The sequence below is a fragment of the Canis lupus genome, chromosome 1 (assembly GCF_011100685.1).
Source record: "Canis lupus familiaris isolate Mischka breed German Shepherd chromosome 1, alternate assembly UU_Cfam_GSD_1.0, whole genome shotgun sequence".
Taxonomy (NCBI): Eukaryota; Metazoa; Chordata; class Mammalia; order Carnivora; family Canidae; genus Canis; species Canis lupus.
The window spans coordinates 102,066,325-102,083,115 of record NC_049222.1 but is presented as its reverse complement, the minus strand read 5'-3'; the positions used below and the strand labels follow the sequence as shown (position 1 = coordinate 102,083,115).

The 16,791-nt window shown below is 45.6% G+C and overlaps 1 protein-coding gene and 1 pseudogene across 1 annotated transcript; both read left to right on the top strand.

Annotated features, from left to right (window-relative positions):
• The first annotated feature begins 425 nt into the window (after nt 1–425).
• LOC106559250 lies at nt 426–4,549 on the top strand (annotated as a pseudogene).
• Nucleotides 4,550–14,460: 9,911 nt separating this feature from the next.
• OR6Z1 (olfactory receptor family 6 subfamily Z member 1) lies at nt 14,461–15,399 on the top strand. The gene is given in 1 exon segment (NM_001389179.1): nt 14,461–15,399. A coding segment is annotated over 1 exon segment (939 nt).
• The last annotated feature ends 1,392 nt before the right edge of the window (nt 15,400–16,791 follow it).

Genomic DNA, 16,791 nt, shown 5'->3' with positions numbered 1-16,791 from the left:
TCTGCCTTCACATGGAACACACAAGCACCAATTTGGTAATGAGCAGAATTCTCTGTGGGTTAGGTCCTTAGGGCTCTCATTGTGTGGCCAGAGCCAAAGATTGAAATCTCTGGCTCCTGTAATCTCAGTCAGCCCTGGAAACTCCTGGATCAAGGGGGACAGTCAGAACTTTGTCCTCACTTTCAGACAGACCAAGAAGCAGAAGGTAAGTGGGTCCTCCGTGAAGGTAAGGGCTCCAGGCTGCAAGGGGAAGAAAGGGCTGGGGTTCCCCATGACCATCATTCTTTGATGGCGATGGTGATGATGATGGTGGTGGTCATGGTGATGATGATATGACGATGGTAATGGTGATGATGATGATGATATTGATGGTGATGATGACAATGATGATGATGATAATGGTGATGGTGATCATGATGATGGTGATGGTGATGATGATGGTGATGTTGATGATGGCAATGAAAGTTGGCGATGAAGAGGATGATGATAATAATGGTGGTGATGAGGCAGATGATCACTTCTGTCAGTTATTGAATGCTCATTGTGTCCTAAGCCTTCTGCATGATCTCAGCGAATTCTCAGCAGTCTTATGGGGGTAGACACCATCAGTCTGCAGGCAAGGAAACAGGCTCAGAGAGATTTTGGAACTCACAGCCAGCAAATGGCAGAACTTGGGTTTAAGTCTCCATCTAGCTGGCTTTAGAGTCAGTTCCCTGAAACAGTTGGAAGTGCTTACTGGGCCTTTTTCCTCCCACCATCCCTGAGCCAGAGGTACCATCACCTCCCTTTATAGATGAGGGAGTCTCCTCCACTCATCCCAGCTAAGCTATTGCCCCGAGCTCTCACTCAGGCTGCTTTCACCTTTGTATTTGGTGGGGTAGCTCAGCTCTAACCTTAGTCTCCTATAGCAAGCTAGTGCTGTTAGCACCAGTAGTGCTGTTTGCATGAAACCTATCATTTAAGGGAATTTTTTCATGGCCGATGGTTCCTTTCCTATCTAGAGGTGAGCATACTAGGTGACCTGAAGCTGCATGGAAGGAGGCAATTGTCATTCTGCACCCTCTGCGTGGATCATCCTGGATGTGGCCAGTGGTGGGGGTTGGCGGGCTTCTGAGGGACATTAACAGCCATTGACTGGGAATTGTATCGCAGGAGGAATTATCCAGAGAGGGTGTCCTCACATAGAGGACTCACCTTCGTGTGCCAGGTACTGGGTCAGTCACTGGGGGTTCATCAGGGACCATGCCAGAGAAGGTCCCTGCCCTCCAAGAGGGTCATCAAGAGGTTTTGTGTGAACTTTGCTTATTCTGTGGACTTCGCTGGAGAATTTGAGAGCCCTTTACAGGATTAAAAGCATTCTTATTGTTGTAAGAGACCAATGGTCAAAATCCTCTGTGTGGCCTAAAAAACCCCCAGACATTCTCCAAGATTCACCAGGTTTTTACTGATTTCTCTCTCTGTGTGTCTCTCTCTGTCTCTGTTTCTGTCTGTCTTGCTGTGTTTAACACATTATGACTGGTAGCCATTGTTTGCAAGTGAGACCTCCTCCCCTGATGAGTGTGGACACTCTCCTGGGGAAGCCAGGGTGAATCATTCTGGCCAAGCTCAGACACTGGCTGCTATGTTCCCTCTATGAGTTGTGGGGACATAGGCTGTTAGTTCATGGTTATTTGGGCATGACAGTACCTAGTGTATAGGACTGTTGTGTGCATGCACTAGTAATGTGCTTGAGACTCAGTACACAGTGAGTCCTGTGTGAATGCTTGGCATGTACATGATTAGTCTCTCTCTTTCCCTCCTTGGGCATAACTGCTGACCTGAAGGTGTATCTATGTCTTTCCCAGGAGGGCAAAGGAAATGATAAAAATTCCACAGGAGAGGGAGTAGATTTTGCTGAGTGTGGATACCATGAATGTTGAGGAGTGAGGGGAGATGGGAAGACTGATGAGGCTGTGGCCATGGTCCACGTGATTGCATGAGGAAGAGAATCTCCCAAAAACTGTGTGAAGGTGAAACCAAAACTGTCAGACAAGACTGTATTAAAAATAAAATCAGGGATCCCTGGGTGGCGCAGCGGTTTAGCGCCTGCCTTTGGCCCAGGGCACGATCCTGGAGACCCGGGATCGAATCCCACGTCGGACTCCCGGTGCATGGAGCCTGCTTCTCCCTCTGCCTGTGTCTCTGCCTCTCTCTCTCTCTCTCTCTCTCTCTCTCTGTGACTATCATAAAAAAAAATTACAAAAAAAAAAAAAAATCAGAAGCCCACACGGGCAGGATGAGGAACCAATGGCATTGCCCTTCTGTTCCTCTAGGAGCTTTCCATAGACCAGAAAAAGTAACTCCTCAGACAGGAATCTGGTAAACTCCTGAGTCTCTTATACAGACTGATACAATTAGGGGCTGCCAGAGATTTTGTGCACCTGCCAGAGTTTTGTTACTTTTCGTAATGTTCTTTTTTAAATAAAGTTCTTAAAAAAAGATTTTATTTATTCATGAGAGACACAGAGAGAGAGGCAGAGACATAGGCAGAGGGAGAAGCACACTCTCTGCAGGGAGCCCGATGGGGGACTCAATCCCAGGACCCCGGATCACGACCTGAGCCAATGGTGGATGCTCAACCACTGGGCCATCCAGGCACCACTGTATGATGTTTAACAGTGCCCTTGTCTTCTACCAAGTAGATGCCAATAGAACCTCAAATATAACAACTCAAAATGTTACCATACACAGTCCCCCAGTGGGGGATGGAGGTGCTAAATCATCTCCAGTTGAGAACCACTGATTTGGTTGTCAAAACCAACATTTAAAAAAATGAGATAAAATAGGCTCAGGACAAACAGAACAAAAAATATTTTGTGTGGAGAAAGTACATTCTTTTATCTGTCATCTACAGAAAAGAGACTCAATCATTAAATGGACTGAATTTTATGGAGCACCTACTATGTTTTAGCCACTCTTTCCCATGCCAGACACCACTCCAAAGCAGGCAGAAAAGTACTGATAGATGTGACCCTCTAAGTGGGGCAGACAGACGACAGAAAAGTAAGCAAATAAACCAAGTTACTTCAGATGTGTTTTAGAAATGAAATGAAGTCATAGAGAGGGGCTAGTGTGCATACATGTTGTGGAGAAGATACTTGAAACCAGGTCATAGAGGAAGAGATCTCTGTGAAGGAGGGGCACCTTAGTTCATATTTTTAAGAAGAGAAGTAAACAGGAGCACAAACATTCAAGAGAAAAATATCTCAAGCAGAGGGAACAGCAAGTGCAAAGGCCCTGAGGCAGGATCAGGCATGGTGGATGCAACTCCATGGAGGAGAGGTCAGAAGGTGGGTGGGCCAGGCCAGTCAGGGCTTTGTGAGCCTTGTAAGCCCCGGGATCTCCTACCAGGCTCATGGGGGCCCTCAGGGAGGGCCCTGCACATGGCATGAGCTTATCTGCTCTGGGCAGCACCCACTGAGGAGACAGAGCCCCGGCAGGTGCAGCTCTGCTCTCCATAGCCTCAGCTCAACCCGTCCCCTCCCTCAGGCTTCCTGCCCGCCACGCCCCCGCCCGGGGCCATGCCGACCGCCTGGGCCCCCCCGGGCGCCCCCGAAGCCCCCCCCTGCGCCAACCAGAGCTGCGTCCCCAGTGAGCTGGTCCTGCTGGGCTTCGCGCACGTGCCCGCGCTGCGGCCGCTGCTCGCCACGCTCTTCCTGGCCATGTTCCTGCTCACGCTGCTGGGCAACGCGCTCATCGTGCTGCTGACCGCCCTGGACCCGGCCCTGCGCGCGCCCATGTACCTGTTCCTGCGCCACCTGGCCCTGGTGGAGATGTGCTTCTCGCTGGACATCGTGCCGCAGCTGCTTCTGACCCTGCTGCGGCCCGGGCGGGGCGTGTCTCCCGCCGGCTGCGCCCTGCAGCTGCTGCTGGTGTTGTCCTGCGTCACGTCCGAGTGCTTCCTCCTGACGACCATGGCCTGGGACCGCTACGTGGCCATCTGCAGGCCTCTGCGCTATGGCGCCATCGTGAGCCCGCGGCTCTGCCACCTGCTGGCCGCCACGTGCTGGCTGGCTGGCGTCCCTGTGTCTCTGGTCTTCACCATCTGGCTGTTCCGCTTCCCCTTTGCGGGCCCCGAGGCATCCGCCACTTCTTCTGTGACATCGCGCCTCTGCTGAGCCTGGTGTGTGCAGACACCAGAGTCTTCGAGGCCAACGTGTTGGCAGCCACGGTGCTGGTTATCATGGTTCCCTTCTGTCTGATAGCCGCGTCCTACACCAAGATTCTGGCCACCGTGCTGCGGATGCCATCTGCCAGGGGGCGCCACAAGGCCCTGTCCACGTGCGCCTCTCACTTCGTCGTGGTGCTTCTGTTTTATGGCACCACGGGGGTCATCCACTTGCGACCCAAGGCCAGCTACTCCCCGGAGAGCAAGCAGGTGGTGTCCTTGTCCTACACCCTGGTAACCCCCATGCTCAACCCCCTCATCTACAGCCTTCGAAACAAGGAGGTGAGGGCTGCCCTGGGACGCGTGTGTTGCCATGGCCAGGAATCTGGACCCCATGAATGACTTCTTCAGGAATTGTTGATGGATGTTTGACACGGATCTATGTGCAAATATATCATACAGTGCTCTGACTTTTTTCTGGAAAACTCTATTGTTTTCCTCTTCCGGTCATGGTGGTGCTGGTTCCACCTTCCTGTCCAAGAAAAGGCTCGTGGCAGAGCATTCAATCCCTGATTACTATTATTTGGTAGTGGTGGATAAATGAACCTAATTGGGCCAACTAGAGTGTATTATTAGTAAGTGCCACAAGAGTACTGCATGGAAAACCATCCTAGAATGTACTGTATTAAAACATGTCACATATTGCTGTTAATCGTCAATCAGCTGAGGGTTAGCTAATTTGGGTTGGTGTCATCTGGGTGGTTCTTCTGATCTTGGCTCATGCCCATGAGTGCTCACCATCATAGGCTTGGTTTAGCTAGAAGACCCTCTGGTCCACACATTTCCCATTTTTCTCCTGGGAACAGAGCTCTGGCATGGTTTTTCTCATTACAATAGCTGAATGAGAAGGCTCCCTTGTTCAAATGATTTTCAAAGCTATGGTCATGTGCCACCCAATAAGATACCATTAGTCAATGCAAGTCACATGGCCATATCCAAAGTCATGGGGTAAGGAAATACACTCTGTGTCTTTGTGGGAGGAACTCTAAGATTATAAGACAAACGCTATCGATAAAGGGAGGACTAAGTAGTTAGGGGCTTTAGATCTTAACTTTGGAGAGCCAGACACTGAGATTTTTGTTCAAACTTCTCTTTGTTCATAGCTGTTAAGGATGTAAGCTTGTAGAGGCAATCAGCTCTCTGGTCTTCTGGTCTATAACAGAGGAGTTCCTGCTTGATAATGGAGTCATTGCAAAGAAAATCAGAACCAATGGTGGTGGGTGGGGGGAAAGATGTGGTTCTGATTTTGTCGAGTTTCTGGATCCAGCCATGCCCAAAGTGTGTCTTGCCCTTAGGAATTCCTCTTAGGTGAACGAGTAAATTTGTCTTTTATTTAAGCCAATTTGGGTTGATGTCCTATCCTTCTCAGTGCCCTGATTTACTGATCTCTAATAACTAGCCTGGTACACGAATTACGTTATTTCTTCTCTAAAGCTCAGTAAGAATATTTTTTTGAATATGGGTAAATACATCAGAGGAGAAGTTTCTTCCCTTCAGTTTATGGGCTACTTTTGAAGGGATCTAGTTTTTCTAGAAGACAAACCTGGATCTGAATTGTCTCTCTTTATTTTCTTGGTTGTACAAACTAGGATTTGACTTTCCTGAGCCTCAGTCTTCTCATCTGTGAAGCGGGAATAGTAGCCATACTTCCTACACTGAGTTGTTACCATTAAACAAAGAGATGTATGGAAGCATCTAGCACAGTGCTTGGAACACAGTTGGTGCTCAGTTAATGGTCTCCATTCATTATTCACATAGCTATCCTCATAGATTAGAAACCCAGAAGCTCCACCCTTGGAAGGTAATGTACTATAGTACTCCCAGGATGCTGGATTTGGTGTTAAGGGACTTGGAGTTGGATGGACTAAAACCCTTCAATGTGGGTTGTTGGACTAGTCTCTCTGAGGCTCAGTTTCACCCTGTATAAACAGGAAAGGGTGTGAGGAATAACCCCTGCCCTGCCACCACTCAGGATTACGGTGGTAATCTAATATGACAAACAGTATAAAAATACAACTACTGCACCAGACTGAATGAGTTTCTGTTCTTTGTCATCAGACCAGTTCTGCCAATGCTTTCATCTTCCCAGGTGTCTTCTCCTTAATTTGGCATCAAACAACAAACAAGTCAGGCACTTCCCGAGGCTCTCAGGACACTGTGGTGAATAATGTAATATAGTCTGTGCCCTCATGACCTTTCAGGAATGCACAGCATTTTTTAAAGATGTGGTTCAGAAACACCTGGGGTGGTCGTTCAGCATGGAGATGTCAAACCCAGGCTGGGCCCCACCCAATCTATCAAATCAGAAACTTTGTGCTCACAGTCCAGGAATATGTATTCATGCAAACATAAGTCCTGGGTGATTCCAATATAAGGATATGGATCTACTAGTTTAGCAGATCCCTATTAGAAGGGAGAGGGCAAAGAAGGCCAACACATCAACCCCAATGCAAATACTAAAGGGAAAGTGGTCTACAATCTAACCAAACTCTTTTTCCTACTTTGAAACTCTGAGTCTTCACCGCTGAAATCTGCTTGACCTACTTCTTTGGACAATTGTGACCAAGACTAGGAACTTCAGTACTACTATCCTTTGAAATATAGAAGTGGTCATGTTGTGCCCAAGATTGCGAATCCGGGAAACCACCAAGGAGCTGACACCGATGCAAACACACGAGGGTTTATTTACAAGCTCGAGCTTGGGTCCAAGTATACCCGACACAGCGGAGCAGGGACTTGGACCCCAAGGTGGGTTTCAGCTTAGTTTTAAGGGCTGGTCTAGGGGACCTCCAGAAGGGGTGGAGGAATTTCTCAAGTTCTGTTTACATTCTGATATGGGGCCTTCCAGGGCATTGGGCTCTGTTCTCATTATAATATGGGGCTTCTTGCCCTTGGCTTGGGCTCTGTTCTTATTCTAATATGAGGCTTTCTAGGGCGTTAAGCTGTAAGCTGTTTTCTTCCTGGAACTGAGGTAATGTAAATTTCAGCTCTTATTCACAGGGGCCTGGGATGGCTGTACTTGTGCTAACGCTGAACTTAAAGTGGAATGGCCTTAAAATTTTCTCGGCCTCCACAGTCATTGAACCATCAACCCCGTCCCCAGTGCAGTTGTGGAGAGGAAGAGGTAAAAGGCTGAGCCTCCTGGCATCCGATAAGCCACCACTTTCCTCAGCCATAGGGCATCTCTCATGAGATCCGTTGATTCTCCTGCTGTGTACTCATTCCCCCTTCCTGATAACTGTATGTGGATTTGTCTTTGGGAAACTATATGGACCATATTCCCTACAGTCTTTTGTCTTTGGCAGTTTGATCAAAGTACTTCCCTCAAAAACAACAACAACAACAACAACAAAGACCCAAAGTGCTTCCCTCTGCCCTCACCGTATACAGGGTGTTGATTTGGTATCCCTAAACTAAACCATTCCAGCACTTTCTCCCTGGAATTGGATTACTGAGTGAAACAAGCACAGAATATGGAACTGACTTTTCTCTATGGTGGCCTAGTACTTCTTATCTGGTTTACCAAAACTCTCCTGGTCCATGATCCTGGAAAAATATGGTTCTTCATCAACCCTGCAGTATCCAACCACTTTCTTGGCTTAAGTGATCCAGTTAGCTTCTCTTTTTAGCAACCAAAGGACTTAAAATGATACAGCATCGGGCTGTTTCCCTGCCTGACACTGCAGTTCTGGGTTTGGCCTGGACCCAGTGGTTGCCAAAGTCACTTTAAAAAGCTCTTCTCAAGGGATGCCTGGGTGGCTCAGTGGTGAGCATCTGCCTTCTGCTCAGGTTATGATCCTGGGGTCCTAGGATCGAGTTCCGCATCGAGCTCCCCAAAGGGAGCTTGCTTCTCCCTCTGCCTATGTCTCTGCCTCTCTCTGTGTCTCTCATGAATAAATTTTTACAAATCTTTAAAACATTCTTCTCAAGGATGTGGAGAAAGGGGAACCCTCTTGCACTGTTGGTGGGGAATGTGAACTGGTGCAGCCACTCTGGAAAACTGTGTGGAAGTTCCTCAAAGAGTTAAAAATAGAGCTACCCTATGACCCAGCAATTGCACTGCTGGGGATTTACCCCAAAGATACAGATGCAGTGAAATGCCGGAGCACCTGCACCCCGATGTTTATAGCAGAAATGTCCACAATAGCCACACTGTGGAAGAAGCCTCGGTGTCCATTGAAAGATGAGTGGATAAAGAAGATGTGGTCTATGTATACAATGGAATATTAGTCAGCCATTAGAAACGACAAATACCCACCATTTGTTTCAACATGGATAGAACTGGAGGGTATTATACGGAGTGAAGTAAGTCAATCGGAGAAGGACAAACATTATATGGTCTCATTCATTCGGGGAATATAAAAAATAGTGAAAGGGAATAAAGGGGAAAGGAGAGAAAATGAGTGGGAAATATCAGAGAGGGTGACAGAACATGAGAGACTCCTAAATCTGGGAAACGAACAAGAGGTAGTGGAAGGGGAGGTGGGTGGGATGATGGAGTGACTGGGTGAAGGGCACTGAGGGGGGCACTTGACGGGATGAGCACTGAGTGTTACATTATATGTAGGCAAATCGAACTCCAATAAAAAAATATATACAACCCCCCCCCCCACTCTTCTCAAGATGTTCTTGGGTTTTTTGTCCTTCTCACCAATGTTTCAGGTTCTTCCTGAAAACATGACCCAGGGGCAATTGCATAGTTGAGTTGGTTGGGCATCTGCCTTCAGCTCAGGTCATGATCTCAGGGTCTTGGGATCAAGCCCCACATTGGGCTTCCTGCTCAGCGGGGAGTCTGCTTCTCCCTCTCCCAATGCCCCTCTGCTCATGCTCTTTCTTTCTTTCTTTCAAATAAATAAATAAAATCTTAAAGAAAGAAAACATGACCCAGGGATCCCTGGGTGGCGCCTGCCTTTGGCCCAGGGCGCGATCCTGGAGACCCGGGATCAAATCCCATGTCGGGCTCCCAGTGCATGGAGCCTGCTTCTCCCTCTGCCTGTGTCTCTGCCTCTCTCTCTCTCTCTCTCTCTCTGTGTGACTATCATAAATAATAAATAAAAAATTAAAAAAGAAAAGAAAACATGACCCAATTGGTACTAGATTTAAGAACCTCATGGCCTCATAAACCCTGACTTTTGAGTTCTAGTCTCCAACTAAGACCCTCCAACAACCAAAGAGCACAAAAAACTTTTGGGACACTTGGTTCCAGGCCACCACTCTCCCAGATCCCTCCTCTTACCTCCTGTTTCCTCCATCCCTGGATGTATCATGAGAAAGCCTTCTGAAGTCAAGAATGAGACCCAGAACTTTCTAGGAAGTGGAAAGCAGACCTCTAGTTTTATCCTACCCCCTCCCCATCATCAAACATCCCTGGAGTATGCACTGAGTTAAGACCTGTGCTTGCCTCTGTGGACACAGAAAGAAAAGGCAAATTTCTTCTTTTGAAATAACTCCTTGAGGACACATAAGATAAAAAAGTCACAATTTAGTGTGAAGGACGTTGTAGTAGCAATGCACTAAGTCATTATTTTGAGCATTGGGATGGAGATGAACTAGTATGTATTGAATATCTGCTAAGTATCAATCACCACACTGGACATGTGATGCATATTTGCTAATATAATTTTCCAAAAGATGTTTTGGTTTAATACCTGTCTCATGGTATGAGCACCGGGTGTTATTCTATATGTTGGCAAATTGAACACCAATAAAAAATAAATTTATAAAAAATAAAAAATAAAAAAATACCTGTCTCGTGGCAATAATAATAATATTGCTTCCAAATGTGGGGTATTTAATTTGCACTGAGCTCAGAGACTTATATGCCTTAAATAATTTTATCCTCTCAATGACCCTGGGAAGAAGGAAGGGTTATCTTATAGGGAGATTCAGAATGGGAGTAAATCATGAAAGTCCTGCAGCTATGAGATTTGAGTCAAGAACTAAATATCATCTGTCAGGCTTCAACTCTACAGAACATTTCCACAACCTCATTTGGAGGGTGTTTAACCAACACTGACCGATCACCCACGTGGTCCCAGAAGTGATTACATCACACCATCCTGTTTTATCAGAGAAGGGAACTAATTCTATGTGGCTAGAGACGAGAGAAGGTTAATATTTTTCAAAGACTGAAGTTTCATGTGAAATTTAAAGGGTTGAATTGAATTTCATTGTGAGAAAAGGTAATCTCTTGTCAGAAAGAATAGTTTGGGCAAAGTTCCTCAGGAGTCAATGTACTTTGGATCTCTGGATATTTGTGTGAGCAAGGATAAAGGTGTGGAAAGAGTCACACAAATATCTTAAGGGTGGATATAAAGGTTATAGTGATTCTAATTGTGGAAAGATGTATATAACATAAAATTTGACCTTGTTAACCATCTTTAGGTGTACAGTTCTCTGGCATTAAGCACATTCACCTCTTGTGCAACCATCACTGCAACCCATCTCCAGAACACTTCATCTGGGAAAATGGGAGCTCTGTAGCCATTGTACACTAACTCCCCATTTCTCTCTCCTCTGGCCCCTGGAATCCACCATTCTACTCTCTTTTTCTAGGAATTTGACTCCTCTAGGCACCTCATATAAGTGACATCACACAACATCTGTCCTTTTGTGACTGGCTTATTTCACTTAGCATAGTCTTCAAGATTCATCTGTGTAGTAGCAGCATGTGTCAGAATTTCCTTCCTTTTTATGGATAGTTGAATTCCATTCTCTGTATATATTACATTTTGCTTATCATTGCCTCCATCCATGTACACTTGGATTGTTTCCATCTTTTGGCTATTGTGAGTATACTGCTATGAACACAGAGATGCAGATACCCATTCCTGCCATTACTTTCAATGGGCAGCATTGTCTTAGCCTCCAATTTCTACTGGAAAGTCTTCTCCTGTAGTCCTCAGATGCATTAGCTCTTCTCAGAACAAGTTATGAACATGTGTTTCCATAACCAAACTTATCAACCAAAGGCAGGAACAATTTACCACTTATCTTTATGCCCCAGGACCAAAACACAAGACAAGGCATTTGGGAAGAAATCAATGTATGATGGCCTGAACTGAGAGTGGCTCTGAGGCTCCTCCTCCCCTTAAGCCTCCAAAGAGTGTCAGTAGAAGTGTTTTTCTTCTTCTTCTTTTTAAAGATTTTATTCATCCATTCATGAAAGACACACACACACACACACACACACAGAGAGGCAGAGACACAGGCAGAGGGAGAAGCAGGCTCCATGCAGGGAGCCTTACGTGGGACTCAACCCCGGGTCTCCAGGATCATGCCCTGGGCCAAAGGCAGGCGTCAAACCACTGAGCCACCCGGGCTGCCCAGAAGTGCTTTTCCCATCAACTATTCTCCAAGTCTGCAGAGACCAGAGGAGGTCTCTGAGGTCCAGAGCTCCAATTTAAGCTGGCATCCCTGCTTCCTTTTCACCATGAGGAGAGTCAACTCAGCAACTTAGAGCATTCAGAACTACGAAGAAGGTGAAACAAGGGTGGGGAAGTGGATGCCTCATTCAGGACCAACAACAGCTTTCCAATGTGGACTGAAAAGTGACTCTACTCTTCAACATCTCCTCCTCCAGGTAGGAGCTGAATGCACCTGAGCATCTGAGCCTCTTCCAGGGGCAGCATCAGCAAGAACGGATCTGAAGCTGCTGTCCTTTGACCATCATATGGGGAGACCAAATGTTATTCTTTGGCGGTGAGGACAAGGAACAGCAGAAAGAAACTTTCTTTTATAGAATATCCAAAGTATACCAGGCACTGACTTTGAATGCTTTAGAAAAGTATTCAGTTACTTTTAACTGATGTAACCCCCAATTAGTACTTATCCATAATTGTGTATTAATTTATGAGGCAGATTTAAACAGATTGAGTGACTTTCTTGCTTGGAAGTTCTTGAACACTTTGAGGCTAATACCAGGTTGGTTCATGCCCATATAGCCATCACTTTTGGTGTATTGCTTCTTTGCACAAAGCCCCTTACTTAATAAATAACTACCGTTAAACACTTTACCAGCCAAGGGTCTGTCTTCTCATGAGAGGAATTCTGAGTTTCATTTAGAACAACAGATTGAAACCCACTTCTGTATAACTTTGAGCTCAAGCTTCAGCCACAACATTATGTTGTCTCTCTTTTGACAGTGAGGAAATTAAATAGCTCAGGAGGGAGATGGTTATCTATATTTTTAAGTAACACACAACAGAAATTAAGTAGAACGCTCAAGGAGCCAGATAGAGAAAGCTCCATGGCCCAGATTGCTGTGGGGACCAGGAATGTTCTCTTACTGACCACCATATCTCCTTCGAACCTAGCACACACAGTCTTAGCAAAGAATTCCTGGATAACAACTATCTTTGAGATGGTATATCTAGATATTTTTGAATATCTAGTTTTGGGATTTGGGATGCTAATGTGCCTTCAGGGGTGCACTCACTGGTTTTGCTGCAGGTTATCCAGGGATCTCTTAGTTCATCTGAAGTCCTAAGTTAGGAAAGGCAACTCAGAAAAGGATCTTTGGAGGAGGTATGTATTGAGTGGATACGGATAAGAGGATAATGAAGATCAGACGCAGAGCCAAAAAGAGGGGGAGCAAGAAATCTCAGTTGGGGGGAAGGACTGGGATGGAATGGGAAATGAAAGGTGAGTGGACTCCAATCCAGGAAGTGTTTACTGGGGTGCAAGTTCTGCTTGACAGCTCTAAAGCGAGTCGGTGGAGTCACACCCCTGATCCTTGGCTGCCCACCTACATTCATGCAGTAATATACACATGTATGTCCTCAGGGCGAAATTATCCTATGATCCTCATGCCTTTGCACAGAACCTTAGGATCTACAAATCCGGCCTCTTGGAAGGCTCTGATGCTCTGAGTCTTACAGGTCTCTGCTAACATAATTTGAGAGGCTCTCAGGTCACCTTCCATCCCTAACGTTGCTGTGCAGGGTAAACATCTTTCTTATGAACATTTGGCAGATACTGACCTCTGTCATTAGTTTATCCTCAATTATTTCTGCTTATGTAGCCGTGAACTGCTATCTAAGGGCCCCCTGTAACTTGGAATTGTTTTTGGTGGTGGTGGTGGTGGTGGTGGTTTGTGTGTTCATCGACTCTTTCTCAAAGGAAGTCAGTGGCCATAGACCTGGACTATCTTCTTTACCCATGCATTCCCAATAGCTAGCATACAAAGGGAGGTTCATTGAATGCCATTGAATGAATTCTGTGAATGATAGATAGCCTTATAGTCAGAATTCTCCAGCTGGATCACTTGTCGGCTCTTTACTTCCCATGTCCCAGGTGCAGACTTTTCAGGCTTGACTGTAAAGATGAAATGGAATGGGACTAGACAGCATAAACGTCTGCCCAGCTGTGTTACCTTCTTTGTGTTATGTCCTGGCAGTGTGGTCTTGGGCAAGTGAATGTATCTGTTTGGGCTCCATACCTGTCTTATGGCATAAAACCAATGTATATAAGTAGGATTGATGGCAAGTAAATAATGCATACAAGGCACTCAATGAGTTGTGGAAGTATCAATTATGAGATCATATATCCTCTTGTGTCTTAACAATTTTTTTTCCTGTCAGCTTCGATTTTCTGAAATGTATCAGTGTGAAAATAACACCTATGTGTATTTGCAGTCCCTCACATTGATACAATGAGTGTTATTTGCGACCTTCTGCTGAAAGACATGTCAGTCTTTTGGGGGATTCCTCCCTCTGTGCTCTTCTTGAACACCATCATTGGTGACCTACAATACAATTATCAAAATAAGTTTACATTGAGAAGAGGAACCTTTTCAAACAAGGGAGCTGGCAGTCTTGCTCTACTCCAGATTTTTAAAAATACTCCCAAATTCCTATGCAAAGTATACAAAGAGGGGAAAAAAGAACTTTTTTTGGAACAGAAATAACAATCCTAATTTCTTATTTGCTATACCAATTCTCATCTACTGCCTTATTTATTGTAACAACCTTATCGGAGGCCAGTGATTTTCTCCCAATTTTCAGGCAGTCTGATTATATAAAGATTCAGACTTAGGAAGACCAATCAGAGTAATGACGGTGATCTCATGCTCAGAGTTTGTCTATTCTCCAAAGTCTATTCAGCGTTTGTCTGTAAAAGTCAATTTCCAACAGAAGCTGGGCTAGCCCAGTCCTAGGGTTTCACTCACTGTGAACATACTCCCTATTTTTTTTTCTAACTAAGTGTCTTTGAAGAGACCAGAACGTCAATACACTTTATTTGTCTCTCTGCAGATGGAGAGTTCTCTGGAGTTGGGCAACATGACCAGAGTCCAGGAGTTTGTCTTGCTGGGTTTGTCCACCAGGCCGGGCATAAGGAATGCCCTGTTTGCTGTCTTCCTGACCCTCTACCTGCTGACCCTCCTGGAAAACACCCTCATCATCTACCTCATCTGCAGTCACAGCGAGCTCCACAAGCCCATGTACTTCTTCTTGGGTAACCTGAGCTGCCTAGAGATGTGCTATGTGTCAGTGACCATGCCCAGTCTGCTCCTGGGGCTTTGGACTGGACCCTGCCATGTACCCTTCACAGCCTGCATGACCCAGCTCTTCTTCTTTATAGTCCTCATCTGCACGGAGTGCACCCTCCTGGCCTCCATGGCCTATGACCGCTACGTGGCCATCTGCCGCCCACTCCACTACCCACTGCTCATGAGGCCCCAGGTCTGCCTGGGCTTGGCCTTGTCTTCATGGATTGGGGGGCTGCTGGTCTCAGTGGTCAAGACATCTTGCATTGCCAGCCTGTCCTACTGTGGCCCCAATGTCCTCAACCAATTTTTCTGTGATGTCTCCCCTCTGCTCAACCTGTCTTGCACCCACGTGGCCCTGACGGAGCTGGTGGACTTCATCTCTGCCATCGTCATCTTCTGTGGAACACTGTTGGCAGCATTAGCCTCCTACTCAGCCATCGTGGTGGCTGTGCTCCTCATGCCATCAGCCGCTGCCCGACGCAAGGCCTTTTCCACCTGTGCCTCCCACCTGATTGTGGTGGGCATCTTCTACTCAGCAGCCCTCTTCATCTACTGCCGTCCCAGCCGTATCAAATCCATGGACCTCAACAAGGTGCTGTCAGTCATCTACACGGTAGTCACGCCCATGTGCAACCCCATCATCTACTGCCTGAGGAACAAAGAGGTCCATGTGGTGCTTCGGAAAACTCTCCACTGGCCTTGAACATGGTCTTGAATAATTGGACCTCTCATCTCCTGATTGAAAAACTTCTATGGCCACGCAATTCCAAACATAATACTGAAAGGCCAAAGAAAAACTGCAGGAATATGTTTCCCATCTCACAAACAATGAGTTCATTTCAATCAGTAACAAAATCTGAATTACCCATGGAAGAAGTGAACAATGTCTATGAGAAAGCAAGTCATCGCTGATGAATGATGAGTGACTGGTAACTCACATGACAAGATGGTCAACTTTATTAGTAAACCTAGAAATCCAAATTTAACAACCCCATCATTTTATTCTTAGAATGACAAATACTTAACAAATGTTTCTATATGGTTCCCACAAGTAGAGATAGATGATATATAGGAGGATATTCACAGCATCTTTGTATTGAAAAAAATCAGAAACAACCTAATATCCACCAAGTGGATGGATTAGGTACATTTTATTCATTCTGAGGTAAACACTGGGGTGACTAAATAAAAGGAAATAGATTTATGTCTTTGACATGGCAATATGGCATATATATAATTAAGATAGGGCTTTTATCTCAATCTTTTCCCCATTCGTTTGTACTAGCTATTACCCATCTATACTATTTTTAAGGTTTTAATTAATTAATTAATTAATTAATTAATTTGAGAGAGGGAGAAGGCACATGTGTGCATGAGCAGGCGGAGGGACAGAGGGAAAGAGAGAGAATCTCGAACAGACTCTGTGCTGATCATGGAACTGAGCCTCGGGACCTTGAGATCATGACCTGAGTGGAAATCAAGAGTTGGATACTTAACCAAATTAGCCACCCAGGCACCTGCCCTACCTATATTCATTTTTTAAAAGATTTTATTTATTTGATAGAGAAATAGTGAGAGAGAGCATGAGCAGTGGGTAGGTGGAGAGGGAGAAGTAGACTCCCCACTGAGCAGGAAGCCCAATGCAGGGCTCGATCCCAGGCTCCTGGGATCATGATCTGAGCTGAAGGCTGATGCTTGACCGACTGAGCCACCCAGGCACCCCAATAGTGCCTTTTCATAAATAGAAGCTTCCAATTTTGGTGAAATATAAATTATCAGTACTTAAATTTATACCTCTTACTTTTTTTAAGATTTTATTTATTTATTCATAAGAGACAGAGACAGAGACAGAGAGAGAGAGAGAGAGAGAGAGAGAGGCAGAGACACAGGCAGAGAGAGAAAGAGGCTCCATGCAGGAAGCCTGATGCGGGACTTGATCTCGGGTATCCAGGATCACACCCTGGGCTGAAGGCGGCGCTAAACCTCTGAGACGCCTGGGCTGCCCTATAGTTATTACTTTTGACAGCTTAATAAAATTTACCTATTTCCCTGTCACATAAAACCATTTCCTACATGGTTTATAACTTTAGCTTTC